The sequence below is a fragment of the Podarcis vaucheri genome (genome assembly GCF_965113315.1).
Source record: "Podarcis vaucheri genome assembly, chromosome: Z".
Classification (NCBI taxonomy): domain Eukaryota; kingdom Metazoa; phylum Chordata; class Lepidosauria; order Squamata; family Lacertidae; genus Podarcis; species Podarcis vaucheri.
Window position 1 is genome coordinate 11638910 of NC_138758.1, and position 23694 is coordinate 11662603.

General features: G+C 45.4%; 1 protein-coding gene across 2 annotated transcripts; it reads left to right on the forward strand.

The window, feature by feature from the left end:
• Window positions 1-345: 345 nt before the first annotated feature.
• On the forward strand, window positions 346-21045 carry ZBTB33 (zinc finger and BTB domain containing 33). 2 transcript variants are annotated; one of them, XM_082207254.1, is made up of 2 exons: window positions 346-446; window positions 16237-21045. In XM_082207254.1, exons 1-2 carry the CDS (start codon window positions 404-406, stop codon window positions 18258-18260), a joined length of 2067 nt encoding a protein of 688 aa, XP_082063380.1. In that variant the 5' UTR covers window positions 346-403; the 3' UTR covers window positions 18261-21045. The 2 variants fall into 2 exon arrangements, with proteins under 2 accessions (XP_082063380.1, XP_082063381.1); XM_082207255.1 differs by lacking the exon at window positions 346-446 and adding an exon at window positions 12145-12263.
• The last annotated feature ends 2649 nt before the right edge of the window (window positions 21046-23694 follow it).

Below are 23694 nucleotides of genomic sequence, written 5' to 3' on the forward strand. Positions count from 1 at the left end.
TCCGCCGGATGTGGCGTCAGGGTGTGTGTGTGTTTATTGCCCCCTTCACCTCACTTCCGGCGCTCTTTTCAAACTCTTCCGTCAAGCGTTTGATATCCTATATTGATGGGTCTAAACGATTAGTTTTTCTATTTTCTGTGGCATTTAAAAAATAAAGACACATACACACACACACTCTCTCTCTCTTTATATATATATATTTAGCCTCTGTGTGAATGATGCCGTTTATAATATTCACGGGTCAAATATTACGTAGATTACGTTTCTTTACTTTTTATCTCTACGGTCACCCTTTGCATCCGGGCGCAACACCGTATAGCGCTCGTGCTGCTACAAGGTGACTTGCAATGGTTCCTAGAGACGGTTCCTTTGTGCTTGGATGGGCTGCAGCCCCTAAGGAGCGATGGAGGCTGGCGCCATGACCGAGGCGGGAGGCCAAACTCCAGGTGAGAACAACCTTTCCTGGCAGTTCATTGCGCTTCGGAGGTGCGGCTAAGGAGCCGGGCAAGCAACTGAAAAAGGCGGGGACGGGGGAGGTTTATTAGGGACCATTTGACCCAACCCCTTTGGATAAAAGAAAAAGCGAAGCAAGGTTGCTGCGCGCCTTTCTTTTCTGTGGGGTGCACAGAATACTCGGGATTCAAATACTGGGGATTATTTTTTTAAAAAAATAAGACTAAGAACCGAAGGGCTTCTTGTTACGTTTTCTGATTCTGGGTAGCAAAATGTAGGAATAAAAAATAGTTCTCTTGGCGTTAAGAACCACCTCAGTTCCTATTATCACACCTACCACATAAGAGTCTCTCAGATATAAACACACACACATATAAATCCATACGTTCATAAAACTTTTTATCTCTACAGATTAGTTGAACTGGCAATTCTGTTTTCCCAGCTAAGCTTTACCAGGGCTGAGATCCACAAAACCCATAAAGGAAAACAGTGTTTTGATATTCAGCATTTTGATACCTATCATATGTGCAGGATAGGTGGCAGATTCATTGTTCATTTTGAAGTTCTGGAATGTGATTCTCAGGATAGGTTGGATCCTAAAAGTTACTAGAGAACATTGTTGGGAAGCTACACAAATACTTCTCTTGTACCCTAAATGTAGACAACATAATTAGGAAGTAGTTTCATAGAACTGTAGAGTTGGAAGGTACCCTGGGGATCATCTAGTCCAACCCCCTTCAATACAGGAATGTGCAGCTGTCCCATATTGGGATTGAACCTGTGACCCTGGTGTAATCAGCTCCATGCTCTAACCCAGTGGTTCCCAATTAGCTAATTGCTGAGGGACCCCCCCCCCCTATTTTTCAAAAGCCAAGCCACGGACCCCCTACTTTCAAAAAGCAATTTTCTGAACAAAATGTGGGGTAGCACCCAATAAGAAAAGGATTTTAGGTATACTGAAAAACAGACTAGGGCTGAGCGATACCTGGTTTTCAACATTGTGACACATATTGCTAAACCATGCGATATTCTGATGCCTGAAATTGGGGGTGAGGGAAGGAGCAGTCACATAGATCCAGTGGGTGGGGTGTGTGCAGAGATCAGAATGGGTTGGGGAGGGGAGAAGAGGAAGCAGAGTCACCACCACCACATTGTTTGAGGGGGATGGGATGGGGATGGGTGGTGCATCAAGCCCCCTTCAATGGGACAGCCAGCAGTGGCAGCCAGCTAAGATGCACATCCACTGTGGCTGCTGCTGCTTTCCTGCTGACTGAGAAAAGCTGCTCCACCTCAGTGCCAGGGGAAGATAGTGCCATGGTGCCTTGAAGTGAAGGCGATCAGTTGCTCTGTTTGTCAGCATGAGTGAAAGGCAGTGCCTCACAGTTACCCTGTTTTCCCTCAGTGTGAGGGAAGACTGCAGTGTTATCGGCTGCCTTTGTCTCCCTCAGCATGAGGAAGGCAAGCTCAGATCAGCCGTGTTAACGGCTGAGTTCATCATGCGGTATCAGCGGTGCCTTGAAACTGGCTGCCTTGCTCTCCCTTGCGTGAGGAGCAATATATTGCTGCGCATTGCTGGGTCAAAATTGTTATCGCGATGTGATATCCAAACCGATTTTGGGCAATTTGTTGAAAAATCACACAGCGCTAAACAGACCATAAAATTTGAGATATTACCATGCAAAAATGACCCAAAATATAGTTTGGGTCCCCGAACCCCCTGGGTGTGTTCTGCAGACCCCCAGGGATCCCCAGACCCCTAATTGGGCGCCACTGCTCTAACCGACAGAGCTTTCCTAGTGCAGTTCAACAAGCGTTCTTCATTATGTGTTTGGGACTAAAGAAATTACAGTGCTTATAACGCTTCTCCCTACGCCTTCCCATTTTGCGAAAGATGAAATATCATTAGCACCTTAGGCAACTGAGAGAAATTTTATTTGAAGCCTGTCTTACAGGAGTAATAATAAAAATGTGAACATTAACTGGACTGAAGTATAATAGGTAGAGCTATTTGATTCACTTCAGTTAAAGCCTTCTTCTTTGGCAATCACTTGTAGCTGAGTAAGATTGTCTTCCATGAACACGGTTTTAACAGTGAGTCCATAAGTGACTGTGGAGGCCAATTCTGGATCCACACATCCTTCCACATAGGTTTCTGGGCGGGAGTTGAACATGGTGAGGGTTTGTCAAACGTGCCTTCCTCTTAGCATATTTCTTCCTTTTGTCCTGAATTCAAGTGTCTTCAAAGCCCATGACACCTTTGGTAAAGGCTGTTCTCCAATTGGAGCACTTGCAGGCCAGTGTTTCCCAGTTGTCGGTGTTTATCCTACTTTTTAAAGATTTGCCTTGAGAGAGACTTTAAACCTCTTTTGTTGATCACCAGCATTACACTTTCCATTTTTAAGTTTGGAATAGAGTAGTTGCTTTGGAAGGCGATAATCAGGCATCTGAACAACAAGACAAGTCCAACGAAGTTGATGTTGAACAATCATTGCTTTGACACTGGCGATCTTTGCTTCTTCCAGTACACTGGCATTAGTTTGCCTGTCTTCACAAGTGATGTGTAGAATTTTTCATAGACACCATTGATGGAATCTTTCGAGGAGTTGGAAATGGTGTTTATAACAGGTGCATGTTTCACAAGCATACAGTTGGTAGTACAATAGTAGTGTACAAGTATTTTTGTTTCCCTGCGACTGTCCCGGTCCTCAAACACTTCAATCTGGAGAAAGCTGCACTCGCAGAGCTCAGGTGATGTTGGCTTTTGGCATCGATGTTGGCCCTTGTAGAAAGATAACTGCCCAGGTAGGAGAAGTGATCAACAGTTTCCAACGTTACACCATTGGGTTGGATTTGTGGCACTGCAGAGGGGTTGCTTTGTGCTTGTTGGTGCAGCACTTTGGTTTTTTGGATGTTGAGTGAAAGGCCAAGCTTTTTGTAAGCTTGCATGAAGATATTTAAGATGGTTTGGAGGTCATCCTCTAAGCGTACTGAAGCTCTATGACAGAAGTTAAGGTAACCTTACTATTTGCTTTCAGCCTACTCAGATTAAAGAGATTTCTATCTGTTCGATATATGATTTCTACTCCAGTGGGGAGTTTTCCTTCCACAAAGTGTAGGATCATGGCAATGAAATAATCAATATAGTTGGGACGATAACACAACCCTGTTTATCACCTGGTCCTAATGTGAATGGTTCACTTTGAGAACCATTGCTGCTGTTGCTGTCATATCATCATGGAGGAGCCAAAGGATGTACACAAATTTATCTGGGCAGCCAATTTTCAGAAGGAAATGCCAAAGGGCAATAAGATTTATAGTGTCGAAGGTCTCAGTCAGGTCAATAAACACCATATACAGGGGCTGGTTTTGTTCTCTGCATTTTTCTTGAAGCTGTTGAGTGGTGAAAATCATGTCCACTGTCCCCCCTAGAAGGTCTAAAACCATTTTGGGATTCAGAAAAGGTAGCCTCGGATATTGTTAAGAGATGGTTTGCTAAGATCCTTGCCAGAATTTTGCTGGCCGCAGTTAATAAAGAGATGCCTCGATAGTTTCCACAATCCATTCTGTCACCTTTTGATCATTTTGGCATCCCTAAAGTCTGCTGGGATCTCCTCTCTCTCCCAGATTTTTTTGATGAGCTTGTGAAGTTGTTGTGTAAGTTCAATTCCACCCACTTTGAAGATTTCGGCAGGTATCCCATCAGTTTCGCTGGCTTTGTTGTTTTTCATTTAGTTAATAGCTGTACACAGCTCTTCCAGATTTGGCCTTTGAAACCATTGACCCTGATATCCTTCTGGACCGCCTAGAGGAGCTTGGAGCTGGGGGCACTGTTATATGGTGGTTGTGCTCCTTCCTCCTAGGCCGTGTCCAGAAAGTGGTGTTGGGGATTGAGTGTTCAGTCCCCTGGGTTCTCACTTGTGGGGTGCCTCAGGGTTCTGTCCTCTCCTCCATGCTTTTTAACATCTATATGAAGCCGCTGGGAGAAATCATCAGGGTGTTTGGGCTGGGTGTCCATCAGTATGCGGATGATACCCAGCTCTACCTCACCAGTGAAGGCGGTGAATGTCCTGTGTGAGTGTCTGAAGGCTAACAGATTGAGGCTGAATCTTGACAAGACAAAAGTAAAGTTTTTGGGGGGACAGGGGTTGGGCAGGTGTGGAGGACTCCCTGGTCCTGAATGGGGTAACTGTGCCCATGAAGGACCATGTGCACAGTCTGGGAGTCATTTTGGACTCACAGCTGTCCATGGAGGCGCAGGTCAGTTCTGTGTCCAGGGCAGCTGCCTACCAGTTCCATCTGGTACGCAGGCTGAGACCCTACCTGCCTGCAGACTGTCTCGCCAGAGTAGTGCATGCTCTAGTTATCTCCCGCTTGGACTACTGCAATGCACTCTACTTGGGGCTACCTTTGAAGGTGATCTGGAAACTACAACTAATCCAGAATGTGGCACCAAGACTGCTGACTGGGAGTGGCCGCTGAGTCCATATAACACCGGTCCTGAAAGACCTACATTGGCTCCCAGTGCGTTTCTGAGCACAATTCAAAGTGTTGGTGCTGACCTTTAAAGCCCTAGATGGCCTTGGCTCAGTATACCTGAAGGAGAATTACAAGCCTGGTAGATGAAGGGAACGCAGTGGATGTAGCCTACCTTGATTTCAGCAAGGCATTTGACAAGGTGCCCCATGATATTCTTGTAAAGAAGCTGGTAAAATGCGGTCTTGACTATGCTACCACTCAGTGGATTTGTAACTGGCTGACTGACCGAACCCAAAGGGTTCAATGGTTCCTCTTCATCCTGGAGAAGAGTGACTAGTGGGGTGCCACAGGGTTCTGTCTTGGGCCCGGTCTTATTCAACATCTTTATCAATGACTTGGATGATGGACTCAAGGGCATCCTGATCAAATTTGCAGATGACACCAAACTGGGAGGGGTGGCTAACACCCCAGAGGACAGGATCACACTTCAAAACGACCTTGACAGATTAGAGAACTGGGCCAAAACAAACAAGATGAATTTTAACAGGGAGAAATGTAAAGTATTGCACTTGGGCAAAAAAAATGAGAGGCACAAATACAAGATGGGTGACACCTGGCTTGAAAGCAGTACATGTGAAAAGGATCTAGGAGTCTTGGTTGACCACAAACTTGACATGAGCCAACAGTGTGACGCGGCAGCTAAAAAAGCCAATGCAATTCTGGGCTGCATCAATAGGAGTATAGCATCTAGATCAAGGGAAGTAAGTAATAGTGCACCTGTTCAGACCTCACCTGGAGTACTGTGTCCAGTTCTGGGCACCACAGTTCAAGAAGGACACTGACAAACTGGAACGTGTCCAGAGGAGGGCAACCAAAATGGTCAAAGGCCTGGAAACGAGGCCTTATGAGGAACGGCTAAGGGAGCTGGGCATGTTTAGCCTGGAGAAGAGGAGGTTAAGGGGTGATATGATAGCCATGTTCAAATATATAAAAGGATGTCACATAGAGGAGGGAGAAAGGTTGTTTTCTGCTGCTCCAGAGAAGCGGACACGGAGCAATGGATCCAAACTACAAGAAAGAAGATTCCACCTAAACATTAGGAAGAACTTCCTGACAGTAAGAGCTGTTCGACAGTGGAATTTGCTGCCAAGGAGTGTGGTGGAGTCTCCTTTTTTGGAGGTCTTTAAGCAGAGGCTTGACAACCATATGTCAGGAGTGCTCTGATGGTGTTTCCTGCTTGGCAGGGGGTTGGACTCAATGGCCCTTGTGGTCTATTCCAACTCTATGATTCTATGAGTGTCTCCACCCCCATCGTTCACTGAGGTCCAGCTCTGAGGGTGGTTCCCTCCCTGCGAGAAGTGAGATTACAGGGAACCAGGCAGAGGGCTTTCTCAGTAGTGGTGCCTGCCCTGTGGAATGCCCTTCCAATAGTTGTCAAGGAAATAAAAAGCTATCTGACTTTTAGAATACATCTGAAGGCAGCCCTATTTAGGGATTTTTTTAATGTTTAGTGTTTTATCATGTTTTTAATATTGTGTTGGGAGCTGCCTAGAGTGGCTGGGGAAACCCCACCAGATGGGTGGGGTATAAATAATTTATTTATTTATTTATTTATTTATTTATTTATTTATTTATTTATTTATTTCTATCTCTTTGCCAGATCTGAAAAGCCTTCCTTTTCTTGTCAATAATGTCTCCAATCTTACTGTTATTCTCATCAAACCAGTCCTGGTGTTTCTTGGTTTGGTATCCAATAGTTTGTTCAAATGCTGCAGTAATGGATGTTTTTAGCTTGGTCCAGTGTTCCTCAATGTTATCAGGGAACTCCAAATGCAGATGGTCCTTAAGAGTCATTTGGAAGCAATCTTGAGGAGCTTGAGTGTTTTGCACCTTGGTTTCCTACCTTGAAGCCTACGTTGTGGTATAATCTTGATAGCCATCGTGGAGTGTATTAATCGGTGATCTGTCCAGCAGGCTCTGGCAAGGAGCACATAACAGCGATCTTCTACTCGGACAATTACATAGTCTAAGAGGTGCCAGTGGTTCGACTGAGGGTGCCTCCATGATGTTTTCAATTTTGTTGTTGTTGAAAGAGTGTGTTGGTAATAACAAGGTTGTGTGCTGCACATATAGTCAAAAATAAGATTCTGTTCTGGTTGCTGTTGCCAGTTCCTTCTTTCCCAATAGTCCAAGGCTACAGATCGAAATCTCGCCCAACTTTTGCATTAAAATCACCCAGGAGAATAACTTTATCCTCCTTAGGTGTCTGAGAGGATGGTATCCAGCTGAGAGTAAAAAAAATTATTTAATGCCTTCATTGGCATCCAGTGTTGGTGCATAAGCGCTTAGAATCATAGTCTGATGGTTTATGGTGAGTTTTATTTGAAGGGTTGAAAGTTGCTCATTAATGCCGGTAGGGACTTCTGACAAGAGCTTCACAAGATCGTTTTTGATAGCAAAGCCTGCTCCATGTATTCAATGTTCTTCTTCAGGTAGACCTTTCCAGAAGAAGTGTAGCCTCCTTTCCGTCCTTCAATTGTCCCTCACCAGCTCTTCGAGTTTCTTGAAGCACTGCAATATTGATGTTAAAACGTCACAGCTCTCTTGCAATGATGGCAGTTCAGCGTTCAGAATGCTCACCATCTGTGTTATCCAACAAAGTCCATATATTCCATGTTCCAAAGATCAATTGTCTTTTATGACCCCTGGGTGACCCCACTGTGCAAGGTAATACAGTAAGGGAAATAGGAACGCAGACTATGTTTAGGACACTTTTTCTAGCCCCTACCTCTTTTTGGTATGAGCAGACAGAGTGGATCCTAAATAGGGCTGCTCAGTCATGGACATAGCTGCCGAGCTGCTCAACTGCCTCATTCCTTGAGTCAGAGTGACTGAATCTGTATCCACCGTCCATGTACCGGTTCATGACTAGTTGCTTCCAGATTTCACAGTCCTGCCCCTGTTACCATTTGCCGATCACCATGGGATTTTTGGGGTTTGGGTTTGGGATGGGTTTTTGGAAGACACCTGTGCATGAATTTGTTTTATGTGTCTAGATCAGTGCACGCTGACCAACGTACAGTCTCCGCAGTAAGACTGCGCTTGGGGGAGGAATTGTCATCGCGCCACTCCTTGGTGTGTGGAGTGCCTCAGGGTGCGATTCTCTCCCCGATGCTTTTTAACATCTTTATGTGCCCCCTCGCCCAGCTTGTCCGGAGTTTTGGGCTGGGTTGCCATCAGTATGCTGATGACACCCAACTCTATCTGTTGATGGATGGCCATCCTGACTCGGCCCCAGACACACTGACCAGATGTCTGGAAGCTGTGGCTGGATGGTTACGTGGGAGCCGGTTGAAGTTAAATCCTTCGAAGACAGAGGTCCTCTGGCTGGGGCGGGACGATATGGGATTGAGGGGGCAACTCCCATCTCTTGCGGGGGTGCAATTAGTGCCAGCATCGTCCGTTAAGAGTTTGGGTGTAATCTTCGATACCTCCCTCTCTATGGAGGCGCAGATTACAGCTATAACAAAGGCGGCATTTTTTCATCTCCGCCAAGCTAAGCAGTTGGCCCCTTATCTCTCTCGCCCTGACCTAGCCACTGTGATCCATGCGACGGTCACCTCCAGACTGGATTATTGTAACTCGCTCTACGTGGGGCTGCTCTTGAGACTGACCCAGAAACTCCAGCAGGTGCAGAATGCCGCGGCGAGACTCCTTATGGGGTCTTCACTGCGAGATCACATTCATCCGGTACTATACCAGCTGCACTGGCTCCCGGTGGAGTACAGGATCAGGTTTAAGGTGTTGGTTTTAACCTTTAAAGCCCTATACAGCCTAGGACCCTCGTACCTACGGGACCGCCTCTCCTGGTATGCCCCACAGAGAAACCTACGGTCTGCAAATAATAACATCCTCAAGGTCCCAGGCCTCAGAGAGGTTAGGCTGGCCTCAACTAGAGCCAGGGCCTTCTCGGCTGCGGCTCCAATCTGGTGGAATGCTCTGTCACAAGAGACTAGGGCCCTGCGGGACTTGACATCTTTCTGCAGGGCCTGCAAGACAGAGCTGTTCCACCAGGCCTTTGGTCAGGGCGCAGCTTGACTCCCTCCTCTGGCAACCTGCACAGAATTTTGCTTAATCGGTTGCCATCAATCTGATTTTAATTAATTTTTATAATGAAATATTTTTAATTGTGTGATTATTGTTGTTAGCCGCCCTGAGCCCGGCTTCGGCTGGGGAGGGCGGGATATAAATAAAATTTATTATTATTATTATAAGGCTCTATTGCGATGGCTACTCACAGTAGATTTTTATCTGCTGCAGCCTTCATCTGCCTTCACAGCCGTTGTATCTTCTGCCTGTTCTGCCGCTGAGGACTTCTTCGATCATTCTTGGTCTAGTTCCTCCCTTTTGACCTTACCGCCTTTGGTGATCTTGCTGGGAGTATGAGACTCCCGACGGCTTCGCTCACAAGGGTCTTAGGAATGTGGAAGCCCACTCACCACAAGGTGATGATCCAGCGAGTGAGTCACGCAATAGGACTCCATGCTGCCTGACACCATCTTGCCCAGGAAGTGACCTGGGGACTTGTAAAGTTAAAGTAGTATTGGAGTTACAAGAGACTGTGGAAATAACAGGCACTACCACAATTTTCTCTCTCTCTCTGAGGAATTGACTCTGTCTTAAAAGTGAAAAGAGATGTGGGTAGGGAGGAATATTAGAAATACTTACCCAGAAAGAAGGAGAATACATCTACTTTCTCTTAACTATTGAAAGGTCCACACTTATTTCCTAGTGGGCAAGCATTCCAAGGGCTGCTCACCAGTTGAGCCTCTCCCAGAAAACAATAGAGATCACTTGCAGATTCTACTAAGAAAGCAGGGTATGAATCCCAGAACTGTGCTAACTGCAAGCGGAGAAAGTACATTAGCAATACAAACAAACAGCAGTCATTTCTATTGACACCATCAATATACAGGTGGGAATTAAATGACAATAGGTAATTACAATTAAATGACAATAGGTGATTTAAAGGATACTTCTGCTTCTTGTGTTTTTTCTGTTATTGAATCAAGTTCTTTTTTTATATATGTTAGGACCAGTTGCCTAATCTGAAGTGATTAATAAGTGGCTTGCATTGTCAACTTGTAGGCAGCTCATACACTTGTGGATTGGCTGGATGTGCATAAATCAACAGTTTCAGTAGCTAGGGGCAAGCTGCTTTCTAGGCTGTCTTTATCAAGATTGACAAATGCAGGTCAGGGCATTAGCATAGGTATCTAGCATTTGAAGTGGCTCCTGGGACACCCAGATAGCACTTTGCAGACTTGGTAAGTAAATCTTTATTTTTGCCCCTGCTGAGATTAGCTGCAAGGTATGTTTTTAAAGAATGTCGGAAGCATTTTACATTGTCACGGTAAAATCTGGGTGCGAGGGCTGCTCTGCCACCCAGCTCGTCGGACTAAGTCCGCGGGTCCCTGAGGAGGAAAATGAGCTCAGCCGGAGACAGGAGCAAACTGCAGACGATCCAAGTTTATTGCGCAACAGGTTCAAGACGAGATTGAACCCCGAGAAAGGGGTGACATGAACTTTTGAAACTTCCCTCCATGTCCCAGAATACAGTGCAAAATACATCCTAGTTACATCATGAATACATTAAGAAGAGGTTGGGTTACACAGATTACATCATGAATACATTAAGAAGAGGTTGGGTTACACAGGATTAACATATGGAGGAGGTAGGGGGAATATGCAGAGCTGGAGATATGCGCAGATAAGCACATCCTGAGTACCGGTGATGAGAAGACAATGGCCCATGTATGCATGGTCTGCCACCTGGCCTTGCCCGGAGGAAAGGCTTGGCAGAGTGATTTGACAGGATTAGGGTCTTGACACCTTGCTTGAGAGATTATGGAGGACAGGGGAGGTGTCATGGAGTCCTAGAGAAATTGAGCAAATTGGCATGTTGATTTTCTATGAATTTTATAGATTTTAGTCCCTTTTGACATTGACAATTGGAAATAAATGGATATATTGTAGCGAAGAAGGAGGTGAAGAAGACATGCCCCCTCCCCTTCCGTATCAACATGCTAGTTGTGTTTTGACTATGCATCATAAAGTGAAGTATGCCCAGCTACCTCCAGTCATTCAGTGGCTGCCTGGAATAAGCTACTGTTTCCCAGGACATCAACTTGCTTTTCTTTCTCAGTACGGTACTGGTGAGTTTAACACCAGCACTCTTGACTGGAGTGGGACTTGTATTTGTAGTAGGTGGTCAGGTGTAGCAGCAGCATAATTTTTTTTATAGCCAAAGTGAACGAGTATTTAAATGCTGATTTTTATTTAGAGTCTGTGGGCTTTGAGGGTAGAGGTGCTGTCTGATTATGCCTTCCTTTCACCCCCGACCGGAAAAAACAACAACAACCTGGTGCTTTCTGAACTCGGAAGTAAGCTTCAAAGAGACTCCTTCCTAAGTACAGAGCATGCATAGGAGTTCGCAGCATTCTCCTTTTTATGTTTACACGGAAGCCCCATTCTTTAGTAAGACTCGGACTTTCCCTGGGTTCTGGGGCACACGTGACTTGAGAGCTTGCGATGATGCTCTGACGTCTCTCAGCCACGTGAGCGGCGGCTTTCTAGGACCTGGCTCTGTGGTTGCTGAGCCTTAGCCAGCCATCCATCCATCCATCCATCCATCCATCCATCCATCCATCCCTTAATTCTTTTTATTCATGACTTTAATTACTTTTAATTAATGAAATTTCGGCTTTTGGAGTGTTCGAGATGACCGCATTCTGGCTGCTCCATTTTTTAATAATAATAAAAATAATACTAATAAAAATAATAAAAATAAAAAAATAAATTAACCACCCGATCGATCAATTAATTTTTTATTTTCTTTAAAAAAAGACTTGGAGCTGCGCAGAATGCGGTCCTCGTCCCAAAAGCCAAAAGTTGCCGAAGAGCTTTCGGGGTTCCTTTCTGGATTTCCTTTCTTTCGCCGGAATTTTCCGACAGCAGCCGAGCGCGCTCTCCTTAAGGCTCTCCCTTCGAACGCGCCCTTTCCCAACGTCGCCGTGCGCGCTCGGGCGAAGTCGCCGAAACCTTCCGAGCGCGAGCGCGTGTTCGCCTCCCGATTCTTGAAACCGGGGAGGCGGGGCGGAGGCGGGGCGGGGAGAGGAAGCGGCGCTGGCGCTACGGAGAGCCCGCAACAGCGGCCCCTGGCGGCGGCGCGGCTAACGGGGAGGCGTCTTGGACGTCTGCGGACGGCGCGTTTTCGCGTGCGCCTGTCTTCGGGGCTGGCGGCTTTGGGCGACGGTGCAAGGAGCGCGGCGGAGGTATCGGGCCCGTATATCTCTTTCTCCCTCTCTCTCCTACCTCCCCAACCCCCACTTACGCGGCGTGCGCGCGGGGTCCCAGAGAAGGATAATCCGCCGGGTGAGGCCGGCAGGAAAAGAAGGCGGCGCGCTCTCCTTTGTGCAAGCCGGTGCCGCCTTGCGCGTGCTTCCCCCACCGCCCCCAGCATGCTACGGGGAGGCGGCTCAGCGGCTTCCCCCATTAGCTCAGCTGGAGAAAGAGGGTGGGGGGAGAAGAAGCCGGGGGGAGAGGAAGCAGCCCCCTGGGGTGTCCTGGAGAGCCGCTTCCCCTTCCCCCGTTATTTTTTGCGCCCCCCCCCACTCCACCAACTTGTGCTGAACCCTCAAGTGTGTTGGTTTGCCCCTACTGGAATTCTTCCGTTCCTTTCAGGGATAGAGCACCCCCCCCCCCGCTGCCGCCGATTTATTTTCTTTTTGGAAGCAAAGGGTAAATAACAAATAAGAGGACAGCCCCCATTGATCATGGCTTGTTCATACTTCCGTTTGCATCTCCCTGTCCCCCCCACCCCCCTGCCGCCCGCCAGGCAAACACATGGTTTTGTGCTGAATTGGGGCAAACAACAATTGAGTTTTCTGCAGATTGCCGTTTGTTCCAATTCAGCGCGGGGGGGGGGGAGTGGCTGGTTAAAGGGCTTATCCCTAATTCCTCTTGTAAAGGCGATTCGGGTTTTCCCTGGGTGGCCATTTGTTCCAATCTATCGCTAAAGAGCAGGTTTGCCCTAAGAATGGGAGGGACAAAGGGGAAACCACTCAGACATATGCCTAGAATGTGGAAAAGCACTTGGACCCATGCTTTCTAGGTAGAAGTGTGGACGAGCCCCCTAGTCCAGCTATGCTTGGGGGGACAAGGGCCTAGAGAGTATACTGTATTTTTCGCTCTATAAGACACACCAGACCACAAGACGCACCTAGTTTTTGGAGGAGGAAAACAAGAAAAAAAATATTCTGAATCCCAGAAGCCAGAACAGCAAGAGGGATCGCTGCGCAGCAAAAGCAGCGATTCCTCTTGTTGTTCTGGCTTCTGGGATAGCTGCGCAGCCTGCATTTGCTCCATAAGACGCACACATACTTCCCCTTACTTTTTAGGAGGGAAAAGGTGAGTCTTATAGAGCAAAAAATACGGTACTTGAGCTGTACAGTAGATGCTTAGTGTAGGGGGACTTGCAGTGTGAGTTGCTCTGCCATGACCCCACCCCACCCCCTGCTTTCCCCAGTAGAAGAGCTGCAACTCAAGGAGTAGAGGACCTCCTTGGTGTGCAGAAGTCCCGGGTTCAATCCCCAGCACCTCCAGGTAGGACTGTCTGAAACCCTGGAAAGCCCCTGCCAGCCAGTGTATATGTTACTGGGCTAGATAGACTCATAAATCTGATTTGGTATAATGCAGCATCCCATGTTCCTAAGGTGCTACAGCACATCCCCTTCCTGAGGTTGCTGTTTGCTTCTTCCCTCCCTGGTGCTCATTGTTTCTTTTCCTCCCAAGTGTCCCCCCCCATCTCTGCTTCTGCTCTTTTTCCACCTAGCATCTTCCTCTTGCAGTTGCATCTCACCCCTCACTCACTTCCCCCCACAAATGGCACCTTAAATGGCACCTCTTCCATTTCACACACTTATAATTTGAATACCATCATTCACACTTGAAAGTATTACACAGCAGCCACCCAGAAGTTCTCCTTGCTGCTGCTGCTGCTGCTGTTTGCAGTGGTTCCGTCAGCCTTCAGTTTGGGGCATGTATAAAGCAAAATCACAAAAGAACTGCATGCACTAGCTGATTGTCTCTGGACACAGTGTGAAGCTGAGTGGAGTTGAGCATAGAATATGTGTACGTAGCAATCAAAGATTTCCCAAGGTTTTTGCTTTTCCTATAGAAACTTGTTGCTCCAGTTTGACAAATATATTCTGCATGATAATCCTCTATGCTTCACTCCTAAGAGTTGATGCTTTGTTTACAGGTTCTGTTTCTCCAGCTTTGACTGCAGCTGAAACTTTCCCCAGCTGTGGTTAGAGTTAGGGTGCTGTTTCAATTAGGGTAGGAGTAACTGAGCCAACTTGGCAAAGTGAGCTTGATTTCCAGGTGATGTAGGCCAGAATTGTGTCTCCGAGGGGGAACCTCAAAACTCTGTTCTGCCCTTCCCTCTGCAGCCAATGGAAGCTTCAATCTGCTTATCCCTTTTTACATGTGCAGCACAGGGTGAGAGGGAGCTGGTCTACAGCTCTCTTTGCCATTGATGGTGGTAGTGGCTGTGGTGGAGATAGATTTAGTCCTGAAAGTGGGCCTTTCCCAGGCTTCATGCTCTCACATGCTCTCCTCCCACATATCCAGTCTATAGTCCCTTTAAGTAGTTTTATATGTCTCGGCATGCCTATACTATTTAATCAAGCTGGCTTCTCAATCTGTAGGATCTTACAAGCACTGAATTTCTGACTTCATTCTCACTCTCTTTCGTACAGGACAGGAGCTGCCTGCACTTTAATTATTCTAATATACAACGTTGTCTCACTGGGCCCATCCTAGAAAGCACAGGTCCAAGCAGTTTCAGCTATAGATCGGAACAAATGGCAGGTAACATATGAGGAAAAGCCAAATTGTCATTTGTTCTGACTGGTCGCTAAAGAGCAGTTTTTCCCCAGGGTAAAAGCAGCTGCACAAGAAGAAGGTTGGATAAGCTCTTTGCTCTAAGGATGCAATAGGGAACTGGGCTCCCATGTCTTTAACAGTTGCCCAAGACTGAGTATCACAACAGCTGCAACTTTTCTCTCCAGTTATGGGAAAGGTGCAATTGTTAAGATGCTCCTTTCACCTTGTACTTAAAGGCTTGGGAGCTCAGTGACTTTTTTCTCTGACAACCTGACTAACAATACATGTGTAAGGTAGTAGCCCTCGGTTGTGTAACAATATATAAATGCCCCCTTGCATTTTCTTTGCTTCAGTTAACAGTATTCTTTAAAAATATTTTTAGTTTTCCTCTTAATTAGGAGAATGAGAGATGCATTTATCCCCAAAGAGGCTGATATAATATAACCAGTCTTCTTTATGTATTGGATTTGCACAGATGTTTGGCATTTGAGGTTTGTAAATATTTATCGTTTTTCTGCAAAACAGGTCTAGGAAAAGCGTTGTCACTGACAGCGTTGCTTAGATATTTTTCAAAGCTGCTTTTCCATCAACCAAGAGGCTTCAGCCTTATAACATTTGGCTTTATTTGAAGGGAAACAGTATTTAGTTTGGGACATTAATAAATTATTTGGTTTTTTAAGCACAGCTTTTCTATCTGATAGTATCTGGAACTGAACCCAGTCTTTGTACACACACTCTCTTAGATGATTCCCCCCTCAGTAACACATGCAACTTTAAACACATTATGCAAAAATAAGGGCCATTATTGTTAAGAGAATTTACTTTTAAAATAAGTAGAGTCATACCTCAGGTTGAATATGCTTCAGGATGAGCACTTTCGGGTTGCGCTCTGCGGTGACCCGGAAGTAATGGAGCACTTTACTTCCGGGTTTCACCGCTCACGCATGCACAGACGGTCAAAATGATGTCACGCACATGTGTGGAAGTGGCGAATCGTGGCACGCGCAGATGCGGGTTGCATTCGCTTCAGGATGCAAATAGGGCTCTGGAACGGATCCCATTTGCATCCTGAGGTACCACTGTAGCTTAAGATCGTAGCCCAGGTTATTGGGAAATGTAGTAAATATTCTTAATGCTTTCCGTTTTGAGGAACTCTGAGTTGTTCCTTAATACATGGCTTCCAAGCAAGATAATCTCATAAACAAGATAATCTCAAATTCATTAACATTCCAACTTAAAAGCTTTCATTCTGGTTCAAGATGCTGCTACTGAACATTCAAGATGATATTTGGGGCGCAGAGTATAAGCATCTCCTTCTGTTGCAGACACATATGAACACACTTCTCTTTCTCATTGTAGGAATGGAGACCAGGAAGCTAATCACCGCAACAGACAACCAGTACTCTGGCATGTTGTTAAAGGCTTTGGATGAACAGCGAGGACATGGACTTTTCTGTGATGTTACCATCATTGTGGAAGACAGGAAATTTCGAGCCCACAGAAATGTCCTCTCAGCCTCCAGCACTTACTTCCACCAGCTTTTCGCGCTTGCAGGTCAAGTGGTTGAACTGAACTTCATCAGAGCAGAGATTTTTGCAGAGATTCTCAATTACATTTACAGCTCCAAAATAGTCCGGGTAAGATCGGACTTGCTCGATGAGTTAATTAAATCAGGGCAGTTGCTGGGAGTTAAATTCCTTGCTGATTTGGGTGGGCCTTTGCAGCAGGTGAAAAGTATGTCAGGAAGTGTCAAGCCTGGCGCTTCAGAATGGCCCAGCTCTGAAACTAATGGCCTCGAAGTACAGAAACCTCCAACACCAGCTGGGGGCCAAAATCTAGTTGATGAGAAGCCCGCTGTAACGGTCTCGTTGCATGGGGAAGTGTGTGATTCTGCAAAGATTACCATTAGTGATTCTGACGATGACGACGTCATTTTCTGCTCCGAGCTTGTGCCTCCAAAGGACTGTCCCCTGGAGCCTACTGTAGTAGCACAGAGCCAGCCTTGCCTAAATCCTGTGGGAGTCCCTGACCAAATAAATTGTACCAGCAGTTCCCCGCCTCAGTCAGCGACAGTGACAGCTCCGAGGCTTGACTCATGCCCTGGCCAGTCAAATCCAACTGAAAACCAAGTACCTGCTGAGCCATTTGTCCCCTCGCTTCCAAAACCTGCGGCTTCAAATCTGCTTGTGTTAAATAGGCCGCAGATTGGAGCTTTGCCGAATGCTGGCTCATCGCATGAAATAGAGGTATCTCCTATTCCCGAAGAGAATCAGCAGCCATCTATTAACGACTCCTTAACTGACATGGAGACCAATGCCATTGATGAAGAAGAGGATGAGGATGAGGATGTTGAAGATGACGACGACATCCTCGGTTCATCCAGCCCAGGGTCAGCAAGCAGCAGTTCTTTGGTCCAGCAGCCCACCACCCCTAAACCAGCCGCTGCACCTGATGCCACAGGAGTACAGAAGAAACACAGTCCTAGCTTTCCCCAAGAAGCAGTCTCCCAACCCAGAAAGTTCAAAAAGAAAGTTTCTGATGTTCTTCCTGGGAGCAACAAGGAAGCTCCTGTGGACTCTGTGCCAAAGCACGTAACAGAAGGCCAGAAGACCATCACTTTAGATAAAGCTACTGAGATAGAAGGCTTGTCGACAGGTTGCAAGGTTTATGCAAACATCGGTGAAGATACCTACGACATCGTAATTCCTGTGAAAGATGAAGCTGATGCAGAAGTGCAGTTGGATGACATGCCCAGAACATCGGAGGACGATTCTACAAACAGGAAGCGCCTCAAAGTGAAGCATGATGATCACTACGAGCTCATAATGGATGGCAAGGTCTACTATATCTGCATTGTGTGCAGGAGGTCTTACGTTTGTCTTACAAGTTTGCGGAGACACTTCAATGTGCATTCTTGGGAGAAGAAGTATCCATGTCGCTATTGCGAGAAGGTTTTTCCTCTTGCAGAGTACCGCACCAAGCATGAGATTCACCACACCGGGGAGCGGCGGTACCAGTGCTTGGCATGTGGCCAGTGTTTCATCAACTATCAGGTCATGGCCACGCATGTAAGATCGGTTCACAGCCAGGATCCTTCTGGCGAGTCCAAGCTGTATCGCTTGCATCCCTGCCGGTCTCTGCAGATCAGAAATTATGCATATATTCCAGGTAGTTCCAGCAATATACCTATGGTAAATGACAATGCTCTTGTTTATCCTGTTGACCCTGCAGAAGAAGCCCCTCAAGAACCAGCCCCTAACCCTTCAGCAAAGCCAATGACCTGGGATGATATCTTTGTTCCGCAGGGAAACGAATCACTATTCAAACAAAATCCATCGGATGGCAGTACTGAATTTGAGTTTGTTATACCGGAATCTTACTGAATCTTCTCTCTGATCGAAATAGAAATATAGATATAGATATATATATATGGATATATATATATAAAGAAAAACTTCTTTAAATGGGCTGCTTGAAAAAAGTTGTAGGACATCTCATGTTATATAACAAGTCTGTGTTAACTCCTAGCCAACAAAATGTAGTATGTTAAGACTAGAATGCCTATAAGTTTCAGAGATGCTTGTGAAAGAAAATTGGTCAGGGAAAGAAAAACACTTCACTTGAATATGGGAAAAGGCACTTGAGAAGCTAGGTGTTAAATGTGTTTGGTTTATTATCATGGATCGAAATCTGGTGAAATAATTGTTTGAAAAGGTGTGGCTTCTTTACAATAAAGGTAACTCACAACTTATGCATTTATAACCCATGCGCATTCAGCTTCATGTGTTTGGCAAAAGAATTTTTTTTTTAATTAAACAGGGGGCAGATGTCCAGGAAAAAGGACTGTGACAATCCCTCCTGCCATTGAACCCAGTGTGTTTTGACCAAACATGACTTTGGCATTAGGTGCAATCCCTGGAACATAACCCCCACGTAAGTTGAGAGTCTTTTGTAATGAGAAATGACCCCAATAACTTGTAGAATAATGGGAACATTTCTTGCCTCTTTAACCACTTATTATGTAATCCCTTCTTTCATGCTAGCTCTTTAAAACTGATTTTTTTTTTTATTGTTTGAGACTACGTAAAGGCAGTCTGGATAGTTTTCCTGATTATAGCTTAGTTCTTTTTTATAGTAGAAATCATTGCACTCCTTTTAACTTAATGGAAAATACAGTGTTGTTGTGGGAGGGTATGTGAAGGTCCAATCATCCTGTCCATAAATCAAATTATTTTCTAAGTGGCATCCTAAATCTGTTCTGCTCCAAAATAACCATTCTGCCTTCACAAAAATTGCTCATAATGTAAGCTTGTTATCTTGGAGGAGAAAAGATGCTATTTGTTCGAAGAAGCCTGAACAAGTTTTATTTATATTTGGTAATTAAAAAGACGCAGTGGCTGGACCATTGTGTTCTATCCTTCAACACAGGAGGGGCTTTGTCAGCAAAATTGTCCAATGACATTGCCCTTCTTCAGTCTGCCCACATTTTCCACCCTCCAATATCAAGGAATTATGTCAGACCCTCCTTTTGCTGAAATCATGTTGGTGGTTTGGATTAAGCTGCCGTTTTCCATTTAGCTTACCATGGGAAAAGGTGGTGACAGATATAACTGTATAGGTGGGTTTTTGTTTTTGTTTTGTGCTGAAGGGTGTGGAAGCTGTTTCCCAAAGTTACGCTTCAAATGATGTACAATACGCTCACAACTTACATTTAACTAGCGTGCATTCAACTTCATGTGCTTGGCAAAATGTTTTTTTAAAGGGGGCAGAAAGGAGGAGAGTGTTCAGGGGTAAAAAAGGCTGGCAATCACAGTTGCTATTGCACCCAATGTGCTTTGACTCTCCCCAGAACATAACCCCCGTGTAAGTTGCGGGCTTACCGTCATTTTTCCCCTAATTGAACTTATTTATAGTTTTTCATGAACTTAGTTTGACTTCATTTCAAGGTAACTGTCAGGTTAGTTAGGAGTTCTGATAAGGATTTAACATCCCACATACGTTCACTGGCAGGGGTGTGTCAGGTCTCAGACATTGTGCCTGTTTACTCCCCCCTCTTGCACAATGTTACACATTTTTTTAAAATGCTGTGGTTATAGTAAAAGTCCATCTTTGGAGGGGGGGGAGCTTGTCCCAAGTAAACTGGTCAGCAGTCATGTAGTCTGTTGCTTTACACTGAACGACGTCCTAAATTTTTGTAAATTATGCGGGGTTGTAGGGGGTGTGTGGAGACGTTATAGAAGACGGGAAAGGATTGTGATGAATAGAAGTAGCTAGAAATCAGTGGTATGTCGTTAAAATCTCTTCTTCCCACTTTAGAATTCCCTCTCCCCATGTTTTGTGAAATAAACATTTCATTTTAAACGCAACCACCTCTGGACCTTAATTTTAAGAACATAAGAATGGCCTGCTAGATCGTGCCAATGGCCCATCTAGTCCTGCGGCCTGTGGCCAACCAGGTGCCTGCGGGAAACCAGAAAGCAAAACATGAGCAGAAGAGCACTCTTCCCTTCTATGGTTTCCAGCACAGCTATTTGGAACCATTGCTGCCTCCAACTGTGGAAGTAGAGCATATAGCCATCATGGCAAGTAGCCATTAATAGCCCTCTCCTTTAGGTACTTGTCTAATACTCTTTTAAAGCCATCCAAGTTGTTGGCCATCACTGCTTCCTGGGGAAACTACTTCCATAGTTTGACTATGTGCTGCATGAATAAATATTGAATCTTCCAACGTTCAGCTTCATTGGATGTCCATGAGAGGGGGAGAATTTTTTAAAAACCCACTTCTTCCACTGTTTTATAAACTTTTATCATCTTGCCTCTTCCTAGCCTTTTCTCTAAACTAAAAAGTCTGTAATCTTTCCTCTAAGGAGCGTCACCCCCATTTTTCATGGCTGTTGCACCACTGGTTTGACGTCTTACCAAGCCCTCTGCCATGACCCCCCAAGGTCTTGCTCCTGGTCCTTCACCTTTAGATTTTAATCCCTTGATTAAAAAAATATATATCTACTTTTCTGGCAAGAAAGTAAGGTCTGTTGAAATGTGATCAGCTATGACAAAAAGGATGTTGGAAATCTATGTTTGCAGTAATGGGCAAAGGTCCTTTGTTATCTAGACTGAGAATACATTTTGTTTATGGGGGAGGGATTAAAAAGAAAATATTTCCATAAACCATGTTTTAAAGTGAGTCGTTCATATTTAAATCTGTGATTTGTGGTGGTGGTGATAATTTTAATCACTAGTTGAAATTGGTGTGTTCCTTCTGGTACAGGAGCCATGCTTCAAGTTTCTCTAAAATTTTAGGAGTGAACCAGATCCCTGTTAAAGAGAAAATATTAGTAGTTCTTAGCAAAAGAAAAGTTGCTTTGTGCTAAGTGAAAATTGCTCACTATTCCTTCAAATGGTAGGTTTTGTGCATCTTATAGCAGATGCTGGTTAGGGAGTTAAACAACCTACACTTCCAGAGAATGCTAGTGGCAGCGCAGAGGCAGGAGTACAGAAATAAACCATGATACATACCTGAGAATAATAAAGCCCACAACTTTATTGATTGATTACAGCGAATAGGTTTAGAGTAGGCCTAGGGCATGGATCAAAAGACTGAACAGCCTGAGTGCTGGTGGATGCTCATACAACCAATACGGGGTTGTCCAATGTCAGGGCCCCCTATAGCATGTACAGCTTTGAAGCAAACATGGACAACCTGGTAGGGAGTGCTGTGACCCTTCAGCCCCTAAACTGGTCTTCTGGACAGGGAGCACCACCCTTCAAGTTCCCTTAAGGCAGGGGTCTGCAACCTTTAAGACAAAAAGAGCCACTTGGACCCGTTTCCGAAGAAAAAACAACAACTGGGAGCCGCAAAACCATTGCGACATTTAAAACACATATATCTCCGGAGCCACGATCTGACAGCGGGCGGGAAGGTGACGTCGGGACGGTGCGTGACTAACGCACGCACCGCCCCCATGCGACGTCACAGCCAGTACAGCGCCCGTCACAGTGGGGAGTGTCGGGGCGCACAATGCGCCTCCTCCCCTCGCTAGTATCCGCCCTGGAGCCGCAGCAAAGATGTAAAAGAGCCACATGCGGCTCCGGAGCCGCAGGTTGCAGACCCCTGCCTTAAGGGGAACTCCCCCTGAAATGGGTCCGGGTGCCCCTTCTCACTTCCCTTCTTAGATTCCAGACCCAATGCCTTTGCTGCCACCAAAGGAAAGATGAGGGCAAATGGGGAGGGTGCCTCTCCTTTTAACACCCCCCCTGCAACTATACCTGAGAAAGGGCGTCTTATTCCAGTCCCAGGTTGGGCAACAGATTCTTGCATTGCAAGGAGTTGGACTAAATGATCCTCATCCCTTCCAACTCGCAGCTCTGTCCCTGTCCTACACTGCGCCACTGCAGATCTAGGCTCCCTGGTAATTTCAGGAGAACCGGGACATAATTGCTGAAACTTTTTAAAACTTAAAGGGATCGTATCCTACTCAGAATAGGCTGATTGAAATTAATTAACCTAAGTTGTTCACGCCCATTATTTTCAGTGGTTCTACTCTTGAGTATGACTTCATGTTGGATACAGCCCCAAATCATGCCTATAGAAGCCGTCTTTTTCTTTTTTCCTTTTGATTAAGTGTAAAAGAAAACTGGACAATAGGGTTCCAAGCTTTATGCTTTCGGTAGAAGAATCATACATGCAGGCATCTCAGGTTCCTTGCTTTTCCTAGGAAGAAAGTTTTAGTATCCAAAGTTGAAAAGTCCGTATAAAGTGTGTTTATATTTTTGAAATCCTCTGCTTTTAGTAATTATGGGCTGGAGATGACGCTGTACCCTTTCTGTACCTTCAGCCATTTTTGTGTCACACCCTATCATTTCGATATTGAAGCACCTATCTGACTTTTGCTTTTTGTAGGATTAAAAAGAAACACCTTTGGTTTCTATCCTCACTCATCACCTTTCTGTAAATATTAGCATGTTGACTGTGGGGAGGAAGGTTACTGTAACCTAAAAATGTGTTTGTACAGAAGAGCTAGATATTAACCAGAAACCCCATAGCAAATCTGTACTCAAGGTTAAAATAATAGTGGTTTATTGACACCATTCCAAACGTGTCCTGCTTGGAACTAAGTGCCCTTGATTTTGGTTGAACTTGTTTCAGGTGAGTTCTGCTGCGTCCATCTTGCACATTACCAAGAATAAGGTGGCACACTTCTGGAAGTACCACATCAGTCTGCATTTGTGTTTTTCGAGTGCTTTTGCCCATCACTTTGTATGCAGCAAGGGAGAACAGTTCAGCAAATCCCTCTTCTTGCAAGTTTAATGCATGACACCTGACCATAGCTGCCAACCTTCCCTTATTCCCTTATTCCAGTGCCGTTTCCCCCTGCTTCCTGCTGCTATCCCAGATTGTTAGATATCCCGTAGACTGTCCCTGGGACAGGTGAGGCTGCTGAGCCCTTATTTTCGAGGCTGTTGATCCCTTATTTTCAAATCTGAAAGTTGACAGCTATGATCCCGGATTGTTAAGATATCCCGTAGACTGTCCCAGGGACAGGTGAGGCTGCTGATCCCTTATTTTCGAGGCTGCTAATCCCTTATTTTCAAATCTGAAAGTTGACAGCTATGCACCTGACCTACCTGCAGACTGAGGTGGTACAGTCTGATTCTGCCACCACTTTTCTGTATACAGTTGTACCTCGGTTTACAAACTTAATCTGTTCTGGAAGTCCGTTCTTAAACAGAAACCATTTTTAAACTGTGGCATTCTTTCCCTAATGAGGCCTCCTACCGCTGGAGGTCTTCCACCGTTCGGATTCTGTTCTTAGACCG